Below are 13,233 nucleotides of genomic sequence, written 5' to 3' on the forward strand. Positions count from 1 at the left end.
AAAGAAAAATGGATAATTATGACCCATACAATGTATTTTTGGCTATTGCTGCAAATATACCCCAGCGACTTAAGACTGCTTCAGGGTCACATATAATGGTATATAATGTTGTTTTGGACTTCCATTTTATAGACAACAACAGTCATAAAAAATAGCAACATGTCTTCTTTTATGTTCCACAGAAGAAAGCAAGTCATTCAGGTCTGAAACAACGCAAGGAGTTGACATTTTTGACAGAGTTGACATTTTTTGTGTAGTTATGTAGCTACATATTGCTGTTGAAATGATATTTTATTAACCTGATGCGCCTACTGTGTTCTTGAATATTGCTCATAATGTAGTTAATATTAATGAAACTTTTATAAATAAAGACACACATGGACGTTGCCAGAAAAACAAACAGTCTCCGAGTGTGAGGAGGCGAGCGGTTCAGAGGGGAATCTCAGAGTCGTAATTACAGTAATACTGATACGATATGAACAAAAAAATTTAATATTCATTGAAAACCTAATGGTGTTATGAAGGACAAATTTACTTGAGTTGTAGAGCCTTTTGAATTTCTATTAGAATTCAGGTGTAATATACCATCACAGATGCAGTCACACACACCTTAGTGTTGATGTTGAAGGACACTCTTCACGTGTAGAATGAACGCAAACGTTGTTCGTATGATTTAATAAATATTTTATTGAAAAATTGGAAGGCACAGCATGCGGTCCAGTGCATGGAAATGAAACGGCAACATCAGAGAGAGACGGAAGCGCCGTTCCTCCTGTTCTTTACCATGTGTTTACTCATGTCAGGAGCGTGAAGTGATGCGGGAAAGACGCAGCCTCCAGCGTCAGCGGGTTACTCCGCACATCCACACTCTTCAGAGCCGGCATCAGGGACAGCTTCTCCATCGGCAGTTCTGAGCGAGAGACACGAGACGTGAGACGTGTGCAGCATCGGCCCTTCACTGTTCTTACAATCTCCTCCATTATCAAGACAGACAAATGTTTACTTCATTAAGAAAAACACAGAGATCAGATACAGACCCTGTGATCCATTTTTCATAAACTAAAACATGCACTTCATATTTTTTTCTCATTGAAATATTTTAAACCTGTATAAACAAATAGTACAGATCAGATTAGATGGCAACATCGGTTTTTACATTAATGCATTTAGCAAACAGCGTTTGCCGTCTAAAATGTCATGTTTATTACACTCTAAAAATAACACTAGGTCTTACCCTTCAACAAAACACATTAAATAATACTTAATTTAGCATTTATTCTCCTTATCTAGTCCTATGCAAAGCATGCTGGGAACTAAATTCTAAAAAACTAATATTATAAAATTTTAAATACTAATATTAGTTTCTGTGTTGATTTTGTAATCAAGAAATTTGATTTTACACTACATACAATATTAAGTTAATGTAATAATTAACATTATTATGAAAAAAATCGTTAAAATATTTTTTTTTTCAACTTAAATGGTTTAATTGAATGAATACTTTTTTTTTTTTTTTTAAACTTGCAGATGCAGTGATTTAGATTTTTTTCCTCTTTCTTTTTTAGAGTGGCTGGTCCTATTAGTTGATTCATTAACTAACAAACATTAACAACAAGCAATGCATCTGTTTCAGTAGTTATTAATCTTTGTTAATGCGAGATGATAAAACAATTGTTCAGCTCATGTTCTAACATCGGTAGAATTATAAATAATGTTTGTTTTACTGAAGGGTGTATCTTTTAAACACTTTCAAGAAATCTTCAGGTCGTCTTTCACTTTAAAACTAACCTACATCAGAAGAAGAAAAATCTCTAAAATAAACCGTTAACCAAAACATTTGGGAGAAAACTGTCATCTTAAAGGTTCTGAAGGCAAAAACACCCACTTAAAGCATAAAAGAGGCTCTGAATATTTTAACATTTATTAAAAAACCTTTGTGAGATCCATACTGATGCATGAACGCAGCATCCAAAACATAACATTCAGCAGAACATGTAAAACGTCAATAGAATTATCTTCAGGTCATCTTTTACTCTGAAGCTAACCTACGTCAGATGGAGGAAATCTCTCAAATAAACCGTTACCTGAAACACTCAGGAGAAAACTGTCATCTTAAAGGTTTTATAGGCAAAAACAAAAACACCCACTTACAGCCAAAAAGAGGCTGTGCACTAAAATAAACACAGAAGAGGTGCGAGATCAAAGGAAGCAAAGCTTCAAATGATCACAATGCACTCAGGTAAATAAAATGGAAAATAAAAAGAAAGGGAATTTTAGCAGAGAAAGAAATACATAATGTATACTGTACCTTAAATGCAAAACTAAACTGCTAAAACACATAAATGCAGTACAGCTGCACATAGTGAGCACTTGTGTGTTCTTATTGGTGTAGAATGGGAGTGGGAGGAGCCTAATCAATGATCAGAGACACGCCCACAACGCCTCTCAAAACATAAAGCACAAGAGATGCTCAGAAGTAAGCAAGTGTTGATTTGAAGTATTTTCTCTTGAAAATTGCAGTTTTAAAATTCTTAAACTCTTAAAGCAGAAGTGTGCCCTTTTTTTGGACACTCAACTAGTTTCCGGGCTGTCACTGATCATTTTATGTCCAAAAGAGTAAAAGCGGCCCGACTCAACCAATCACGCGAGTTTGGAGAAACTTAAAAAAAAAAAAAAAAAACTAATATTATAATAAATAAAGTACTAATATTAGTTTCTTACAAAATCAACACAGAAATTTGAGTTTACATTACATACAATATTAAGTTAATGTAATAATTAACATTATTATGAAAACATAACTCATTTTGTCAACTTAAATGGTTTAATTGAATGAATAATTTTTTTTTTTTTCATTTGCAACCATGCGTTTATTTAAGTTGTGGTAACAAAAGAGTAAAACACTGACTCTTTTAGAAAACTGATCTGTTTGTTTGAGTGGCTCGACTTTTGGTACCATTCACAACTTCTGACAACGGACATAATTGCGTACCGTACTGTACTGTACCACTCAGTGGAAATGAGCCATTTGTTGCCAAAGCACTGAAATCTGAAAGGAAGCTGTAATGAAAGTGTGATCAGCCGGTGATGTGCTTCTCTTTGTGTGTTTAGCACGTGCTGCTTGTTGATGTTATTATGATGTATGAGATGGACCGCACTTATGTGAGATTGTTATTTCGCTCTACGAGACACTTTCATCTTCTGTAGCCGTCAGATAATGAAGAAGAAAACACATCGTCATGGAAACGATGGTTTGGCATCTGGGTTTTATGTGTATGAAATCCCTTTTAGAAGTATTTGTGAATTGATATGGAAATTGGAGATGTTCTGTTCCTGCTTCAATTATATCTGCTGCCGACTGTAAAGCTGAATGAAATGCATTACTAACTCTAAATAAGCAATTTGCATTTTAAATGCACTGGGAAGAGATCAAAAGTGACAGTAAAGACTATAATATTATAGAAAAGATTTCTATTTTGAATAAATGCTGTTCTTTTGAACCTCTCTATTCATCTGTGAATCCTGAAAAATAAAATGTGCCACTGTTTCCACAAAAATATTGTGCAGCACGACTGTTTTCAACATTGATAATAATCAGAAATGTTTAATCAAATCAGCATATTAGAATGATTTCTGAAGATCATGTGACACTGAAGACTGGAGTAATGATGCTGAAAATACAGCTGCGCATCACAGAAATAAATTACAGTTTAACACATATTCACATGGAAAACAGCTGTATTAAATAATAAAAATATTTCAATATTTTTAAAGTATTTTTGATCAAATAAATGCAGCTTTTGTGACTAGAAGAGACTTCTTTCAAAAACTTTACCAACCTCAAACCTTTAAACAGTCTTAATACACTGGATAAAATATTAAATTCATATTACTTAGTTTCCAATTATCACAATATGGAGTTTATTTTAAATAATTTCTCTCTTTGGCTTTGATTGGATGTTCAGTGTTGCTTGAATATTGCTGATCTCTGACCAGAAGCGGATTCGTTCGTGTGGAAAACAGAAGTTGTTGTTTTGTGGATTGATGTTTGTGTGGACAGAGAGCTTGTGCACCGTTTTAAGTGAATTATTAATGCAAACATGCATTTTTGAATAGGTCCAGAAGCACTGGGTGGGTTTGAATTGTGTTGACTAATGAAATGTGCAGATGCACTTAACAGATCATGATTCACTGTGACAGACTCTGGCATTTTCTTTGCTGTCACACTTTCTGAACTTTCCATCTAATTCTGCCTCAAACTTTCTGACATCGACCCTCTGAATGTTTCTCATCTGCAGATGGCCACAGCGCCGTCCGTCTGAAAAACAATATACACTTAGTTTGAGAAGAAACTTTTCGGTCTGTTTGACGAGTTTAGTTGGTTTGAAAGCCATTCAGTTCTTGTAGTTTGTATTTGCATTGTGACATTATGGTCATGAGAATTAAGCACAAGTTCATTAATGTTATGCAACAAATAATATATGATTTAAATATGACGATTCAATTGTTTTACAGCCTTTAATTTTACTAAAAAAACATGATGATTTTCATTACAGTATCTCTAACATGGTTATTTTAATATCACAGAGATGCTATTATGATTTTTATAATTATTTTGAATGTTTTTATTTTTATATTTTCTGTTTTTATTTAGTTTAGTTTTTTTTTCATGTTTTTATCATTTTTATTCGTTTTTATATATATAGTTTTCATTTTTATTTAAGTTTTAGTTTAGTCAAGATAAACTAAATGAAAATGAGAAATGTTGCCTTGGCTAGTTTAATTTCAGTTCAGTTTTTTTTCAGTTACATTTATTTCATTTCAAATAATAAAAATTATTTTATGGTTTTTATAGTTTTAGTTAATTAACCCTGAACTCTAATAAGAATTAGAATCTCGAAATAATTTTGTTTTATTTTAATAAATAAAGAAAGCATCTGATTATTTCTTTAAATACTTACATTCTAATATCACAAATGCAAAAGATGTTAATTGGGCCTAAAATAGGTTTTGTGTCACATTTAACTTGTTAATTTAACAAATTAACGCGTGATTTAGAGGTGAAGTGTGACCCACATGTTCCCGAGATTCACATATTATCATTCATGTTTTCTGAGATTTTGCAGATTATTATTGCAGATTTCAGATCTTGTTTCTATGTGTCACGCTGTGTGTTTTGATGAACACTGTTATGCATAATGTGTGGTGTGTGTGTGTGTGTTTGTACCTCTGTCCTCACATAAAATAGATGTATTCGTGTGTTACATAAACGTGTGATTTCAGGGAAGAAGTGCTGATCTCTCCATCAGTTTTCTCTGAAAGGCTCAGTATGAATGACAGGCCTAATGAGAGTTAATTAGTGTTTGTCACTGCTAGAACACTTCATGCTTGTTTCACTCAGTTTGGAATGTAATTAAACAATGACATGTATATTTTTGGGTGAATTCTCTATTTCAAACACATATGAAAACGAACAAAAAAACAATTATATACAGTGAGGAAAATAAGTATTTGAACACCCTGCTATTTTGCAAGTTCTCCCACTTAGAAATCATGGAGGGGTCTGAAATTGTCATCGTAGGTGCATGTCCACTGTGAGAGACATAATCTAAAAAAAAAAAATCCAGAAATCACAATGTATGATTTTTTAACTATTTATTTGTATGATACAGCTGCAAATAAGTATTTGAACACCTGAGAAAATCAATGTTAATATTTGGTACAGTAGCCTTTGTTTGCAATTACAGAGGTCAAACGTTTCCTGTAGTTTTTCACCAGGTTTGCACACACTGCAGGAGGGATTTTGGCCACTCCTCCACACAGATCTTCTCTAGATCAGTCAGGTTTCTGGCCTGTCGCTGAGAAACACGGAGTTTGAGCTCCCTCAAAGATTCTCTATTGGGTTTAGGTCTGGAGACTGGCTAGGCCACGCCAGAACCTTGATATGCTTCTTACAGAGCCACTCCTTGGTTATCCTGGCTGTGTGCTTGGTCATTGTCATGTTGGAAGACCCAGCCTCGACCCATCTTCAATGCTCTAACTGAGGGAAGGAGGTTGTTCCCCAAAATCTCACAATACATGGCCCCGGTCATCCTCTCCTTAATACAGTGCAGTCGCCCTGTCCCATGTGCAGAAAAACACCCCCAAAGCATGATGCTACCACCCCCATGCTTCACAGTAGGGATGGTGTTCTTGGGATGGTACTCATCATTCTTCTTCCTCCAAACACGTTTAGTGGAATTATGACCAAAAGTTCTATTTTGGTCTCATCTGACCACATGACTTTCTCCCATGACTCCTCTGGATCATCCAAATGGTCATTGGCAAACTTAAGTCGGGCCTGGACATGTGCTGGTTTAAGCAGGGGAACCTTCCGTGCCATGCATGATTTCAAACCATGACGTCTTAGTGTATTACCAACAGTAACCTTGGAAGCGGTGGTCCCAGCTCTTTTCAGGTCATTGACCAGCTCCTCCCGTGTAGTTCTGGGCTGATTTCTCACCTTTCTTAGGATCATTGAGACCCCACGGTGAGATCTTGCATGGAGCCCCAGTCCGAGGAGATTGACAGTCATGTTTAGCTTCTTCCATTTTCTAATGATTGCTCCAACAGTGGACCTTTTTCACCAAGCTGCTTGGCAATTTCCCGTAGCCCTTTCCAGCCTTGTGGAGGTGTACAATTTTGTCTCTAGTGTCTTTGGACAGCTCTTTGGTCTTAGCCATGTTAGTAGTTGGATTCTTACTGATTGTATGGGGTGGACAGGTGTCTTTATGCAGCTAACGACCTCAAACAGGTGCATCTAATTTAGGATAATAAATGGAGTGGAGGTGGACATTTTAAAGGCAGACTAACAGGTCTTTGAGGGTCAGAATTCTAGCTGATAGACAGGTGTTCAAATACTTATTTGCAGCTGTATCATACAAATAAATAGTTAAAAAAATCATACATTGTGATTTCTGGATTTTTTTTTTAGATTATGTCTCTCACAGTGGACATGCACCTACGATGACAATTTCAGACCCCTCCATGATTTCTAAGTGGGAGAACTTGCAAAATAGCAGGGTGTTCAAATACTTATTTTCCTCACTGTATATATAAATTTAGAAATAATTTTATTTATAAAAAAATTATTAAAAACTATATATTATGTTATGTCTAACTTAAAATTAAAACTATTGCAAATAATTTTCTGTAACTGAAATAAAGCTACACAATTAGACTAAAATAAAATAAAATAAAATATTAGCTGAAGATATTTAAATAGAAATTACAAATGTGGCCTTGGCAACTAACAGAAATAATAATAAATAAAACAATACAAAAGAAATGTAAGCTGAAGAACTAAAGTATAAAATAATTAATTAACTATATAGAAATATTCTTTTTTTTTTTTTTTTTTACAGTACAAATACAAAAAGTCCTTAACAAAATTAATACAACTTAATAAATAATTAAAAAATTTAAAATTTAATTTAAAAATATTAATAAATACTAGAATAATTAGAAATGCGACAACTACCAGAAATAAAATAAATTGAAGCTAAAATACTCAAATTAAGAAATAATTAAATTAAATAAAAATGACAAAAAGCCAAAATGGCTAAAAGTAAATAAATAATACAAAAACAACACTACAGCAGATTGGATATTATGCTGAACTCCCATGTCATGTCATTCCGAGTCATGCAGGTTTGGGAGACTGCAAATCAAGACTGCAATTCTCTAAACATTATGGAAACCGTGTGACACGTCATGTCAGGGTGAGCTATTGCATTATAAAGCATCTAGATAATCTGTCCGGTCACCTGTGATCTGGTTCCCCTCCACGCTGATGTGCTGGAGGCTGCTCACGTCCGTCAGGTGCTCGGGGAAAACCAGCAGCTTGTTTTTGGAGAGATCGATGCTGACCAAGTGCTGCATGTTTCTGACCGCCTCCGGCAGCGTTGTGAGGACGTTACCCTGCAGATCCACCTCTACAGCCAGACAACAAAACCCTGCTTCAACAAAACTATCTATATGTGCTTATAATGCAGTCTGTGTATCTACTAGGACAGTATATTCTGTGCAATCAAAGAATCTCGCGTGAGGCACTGTGCATGAAGTAACTAAGCCAGTCACTCTGAAACAACTTTTATATTTGATTTGTTTCATATTTTGCAATATATTTCAAATATTTAGTGTTTGATACATTTCAACATGTAAACTACCATTCAATTTTTTTAGGTCAGTAAGATTTGTAATGTTTTTGAAAGATGTCTCTTATGTTCTCCAAGGCTGCATTTATTTGATCAAAAATACAGTACAAATTGTGAAATATTATTAGAATTTCAAATAACTATTTTCTATGTGAATATCTGTTAAACTGTAATTTATTTCTGTGATCAGCTGTATTTTCAGCATCATTACTGCAGTCTTCAGTGTCACATGATCTTCAGAAATCATTCTAATATGCTGATTTGCTGCTCGAGAAACATTTCTGATTATCATCAATGTTGAAAACAGTTGTGCTGCTCAATATTTTTGTGGAAACTGTGATACATTTTATTTTTCAGGATTCACAGATGAACAGAAAGTCTAAAAGAACAGCATTTATTTCAAATAGAAATCTTTTGTAACATTATAAATGTCTTCATCATCACTTTTGATCAATTTAATGCATCCTTACTAAATAAAAGGATCAATTTCTATAATTTTCTTCCCCCCCCAAAAAAATTACACTGACCCCAAGCTTTTTAATGGCATAGTGTATTATGTTAAAAAAGCTTTTTATTTCAGATAAATGCTTATCTTTGGATCTTTTCTATTCATCAAAGTATCCTGAAAAAAATGTACACAACTGTTTTCAACATTGATAATAATCAGAAATGTTTCTTGAGCAGCAAATCAGCATATTAGAATGATTTCTGAAGATCATGTGACACTGAAGACTGGAGTAATGATGCTGAAAATACAGCTGCGCATCACAGAAATAAATTACAGTTTACAATATATTCACATAGAAAGCAGTTATTTTAAATAGTAAAAATATTTCACAATATTACTGCTTTTGCTGTGTTTTGGATCAAATAAATGCAGCCTTGGTGAGCAGAAGAGATGTCTTTAAAAACATAAAAAATCTTACTGATTGTCACACCGCCTGCTGCTCTAGAGAGATACTGAAGCTTCATCTCTCGACACTGAGGACAGTCTTACCTCTTAACTGAGTAAACGTGAGGAAGAACTTGTTGCTCAAGGCTTTGATCTGGTTGTTGGCCAGAGAGATTTTGTGGATGTTGTCGGTGCAGCTGCGGATCATTTTGAAGACGCCGTCAGGGAAACTTACAAGGCCACAGTCGGACAGATCTGAGGCAGAAAACAGCGTTGATTCAGAATGACTCTGGCATCAGAGGTGAAATCACTCCTTTAATATGAGCGCTCTAATTAAGAGATTGTGTTGTTCAGAGAGCCGTCGCCTCTGCATATCAACAAGTTCCCATTGTGCAATCACTCAGCAAATCACGCCGAATACTATCAGACTGACGGACAGAAATTAATACAGTCATTTGGAGGCTCTTGATGTGTGTGTGTGTGTGTGTGTATAATCATAGTGTTGACGCTTCACAATGCCGCTGATTGCCATTTAGGTTTACTTGCTCTTGGTATTAAATGACTAATATGATGATTTAAGGAAAATGACACTTGATAAATTGGGAAATGGTCAAAATCAAGCGAATATGTGATTTAGAGGAGCTTCTCGGCACTATAGCACCATCTACTGAGCACAGGCTGAATTTAAGAGTCAATCAATAATAATTAATAACAATAAAATGTATAAAATAAACTGAGGAACAATAAGGTTTTTTTTTTTTTTGCAATTACACAGCCCTGCATCTTGGAAAAAATACCTAATATTACCTAATTTGGTGATGCTGAGTTATGAAATAAATTAAAATAATCAAAAACTTTCCATGTAGATTAAACAAATAATAATAATAATAAATTAATTAATAAATTAATTAAAAATTGTGTGTGTGTGTATATATATATATAAGCTTAAATGTAATTATTAAAATAACAACTGCAATCCAAAGTTTAATATTTAATGCCAAAACTGAGTATTCAAAATGTATCATTTAAATTACAGACTGCAAAAATGTGGGAAAATGTGTTCAAATACACCATGTAATTTCAAAGAAATTAACGTAAACATAACTTTATAAATATAAGTTTTTTTCCACAAAATCTGTATTCTTGGCACTGTTTGGATGCAGTAAAACACTCACAGATGTTGTATGTTTGCCTCATGTTTGCATTTTTTTCTGTCACTGGCTTTAATTCTAACCTTGCAATCAGCATTAGGTGTAAAAAAAAAAAAAAAAAAAAAGGTCATGCATGTAAAAATGGGCTGTGAAGTGAACAAACAGTTGCAGTGTGGCTCAGATTCAGACAGGAATCACGCGTTTGTGATGCTTTTCTGCTGCTTAAGGGAGAATACAAGACGTTTTCAACTTACAGATGGTTTTAAAAAGCAAAAATGCTACAAAAAGCATCACATTTTGTGAGAAAGTGCAAAACAGGCACTATTTTTGGAATCAGCAACACAAAATGAGTAAGAATCAAGTCTTGGATTTCATTCAGAAGATCTGAAGCAGGGCGATGTCATCAACATTTAAACATTTCAGTGACTTTTCAAGGCATGACTTTCTTTTACAAGAAAGGCATTTCATTCTAAATGTGACCCTGGAGCACAAAACCAGTCTTAAGTCGCTGGGGTATATTTGTAGCAATAGCCAACAATACATTGTATGGGTCAAAATTAGCGATTTTTCTTTTATGCCAAAAATCATTAGGATATTAAGTAAAGATCATGTTCCATGAAGATATTTTGTACATTTCCTACCATAAATATATCAAAACTTAATTTTTGATTAGTAATATGCATTGCTAAGAATTCATTTGAACAACTTTAAAGGTGATTTTCTCAATATTTAGATTTTTTTGCACCCTCAGATTCCAGATTTTCAAATAGTTGTATCTCAGCCAAATATTGTCCTATAAACCATACATCAATTGAAAGCTTATTTATTCAGCTTTATTCATCTTAATTAAAAAAAGAAAGAAGACCCTTATGACTGGTTTTGTGGTCCAGGGTCACAAATGTCGTCTAGGGGAGACACTGCAATTCCTCTGGAATATGAGCTATTATTGTGCATGTACCCAGTGAGTCTCTCTGCTCCTCCATGGTGGCGTTGATCCTCCGGGCGACGTTGGCCACGGCCTGCGCCATCCTGTTGGGTTCGCGTTTGATCTGAGGAGTGATTGATGGGTTCAGTGGCAACTGTTACTCATGCACAGGAAGTCACAGGTGTGAGCCATGGACAGCCGCTTCCTGCCAGAGCGCACAAACATGCAGTGACACCATGAACCTGACTGGAGTCATCGATATCTGCTCATCAACATGATTAGTTTATGTCTGCATGTAAAATATGTCTGCCTATATCATTTTATATTTATTAAATAAATAATAAAAGATAAATAAAAAATAAAGTAATAACTCTCTCTGTGTGTGTGTATAAATAAATACACAATTTTATATATATACTAAATATTATAATTTTAGTTATTTCTTTATCAATTATAAATACATACACAGTTATATTTATAATTTTTAAAGAAACTAGTAACTAAAATTATAATATTTAGTAAATAATTAGATATTAGGTATATCACATTACTAATTAAATATTACTTATTATAATAGTTTTTTTGTAAATAATTATGCTGTAGTAAATAATAAATGCAACTAATAATAATATTTGTTTTGGTAATTGTGCATCCATTGATACTGATGTGTGTAATTTATAATATTTATAGAAATATATATATATTTATTATTTTAATATATTTTAAATAAATATATATTATTTACTACAAAATAATTATTGATGACTAATGTTATAATAAATAATATTTACTAAATAGTTATTTCGTTATTTAGATAGATACATCAAATATTATGTATTTTTGTATTAGTTAGTACTAAATAATTATTGTTTTATAGTAAATAATGAGAACCTGCCATTAAACTTCCAAAATAAAATGAGGCCCAAAACAATTCATGACACAGCAAAAATGTATAAGGTAATACAGTAACATATCAAGCCAATGGCCAACAGAAATTTTAATTTTAATAATTTTAAGCAAAATCACAGCTGCTAAAACAAAAGTGACAACCTGCCCCGCCCTGATATTTTGAACATACTTTTGTCCTAAAAACACAGTTTAACCTTTCATTTCAAATCTACCTTCAGTATATTTCAATTTCTTTGTGTAATTATGAGAATAAGCGAAGCATTTTACATCTGACAGACAGTAAAGCCTCAAACAGCTGAACAGACAAATATAGAAACCCATACGGTTATTAATAGCACGAGTATTACTATTACATCTGAACGAACATTGTTATACTATGTAATATTACGTAAAGATCACTAATACGAACGGACTGCAGTATTATCGATCAGTTTATGATATGAATGACGTCATGCCATTCATTTAGCCGAACTAAAAGCGTAAAAAAGTATCAACACGAACACATTAAAAGCTGTACAATAAAGCAGACCGTTGGTTTAGAGCTGCAAACCCTCACATTCAGACATGCGAAGCCGTCTCACCGTCTCCATTCACCGGACTGATGACTTTATGAGTGTGTGGTGTGTGTGTTTATGTTCTGTCTGGCGAGACCGAGCACGCCGCTGCCGGATTCCGCGCTCAACTGTCGTAAACACTCATGCCGAATTGTTTGACGGCAGCAGGAGCTGCAAAAAAACTTTTCAGCACTGAAGTGTTTTGAGCTGAGTCACACGGTTCGATTTTCATTCACATTTCATTTAGATTTTATTTTCTCTATTAATTTTTACTAAGAGGAAAAAGAGGAAAATTCGTGTATTATTACACATTATTTTCCTCAGGCTACATCAACAAAACAAAAACCTACAGTGTCGTCATGAATAATATTTAACGTCTTTAAAAAATGCAAAAAGTGAATTAAAAAAACTGAAAATCCCCTCTTTATTATATTTTATCAACATATTCCTGTTTTAATTATTAACATTTTATGTATTGGTCTGTTTTATGCATTCTTATCTCGTTAAAAACTTAAATTAATTTTAAGTTTTATTTTGATTTTAAGCTTGGAAAACTCAAAACATGCTTAAATGAAATGCGTATAATAATTTTACTGTTGTTAAATTA

General features: G+C 33.6%; 1 protein-coding gene across 6 annotated transcripts; it reads right to left on the reverse strand.

Moving 5' to 3' along the window:
• Positions 1 to 669: 669 nt before the first annotated feature.
• On the reverse strand, positions 670 to 12,769 carry lrrc20 (leucine rich repeat containing 20). 6 transcript variants are annotated; one of them, XM_058794624.1, is made up of 5 exons: positions 12,654 to 12,769; positions 11,197 to 11,287; positions 9,193 to 9,342; positions 7,806 to 7,973; positions 670 to 910 (listed from the first exon to the last, which is right to left on the reverse strand). In XM_058794624.1, exons 1-5 carry the CDS (start codon positions 12,660 to 12,662, stop codon positions 795 to 797), a joined length of 534 nt encoding a protein of 177 aa, XP_058650607.1. In that variant the 5' UTR covers positions 12,663 to 12,769; the 3' UTR covers positions 670 to 794. The 6 variants fall into 6 exon arrangements, with proteins under 6 accessions (XP_058650607.1, XP_058650610.1, XP_058650608.1 ...); XM_058794627.1 differs by having other exon boundaries at positions 12,629 to 12,767; XM_058794625.1 differs by having other exon boundaries at positions 11,197 to 11,368; positions 12,629 to 12,767.
• Positions 12,770 to 13,233: the final 464 nt, after the last annotated feature.

Source organism: Onychostoma macrolepis, chromosome 12, assembly GCF_012432095.1.
Source record: "Onychostoma macrolepis isolate SWU-2019 chromosome 12, ASM1243209v1, whole genome shotgun sequence".
In the NCBI taxonomy this organism is placed as follows: domain Eukaryota; kingdom Metazoa; phylum Chordata; class Actinopteri; order Cypriniformes; family Cyprinidae; genus Onychostoma; species Onychostoma macrolepis.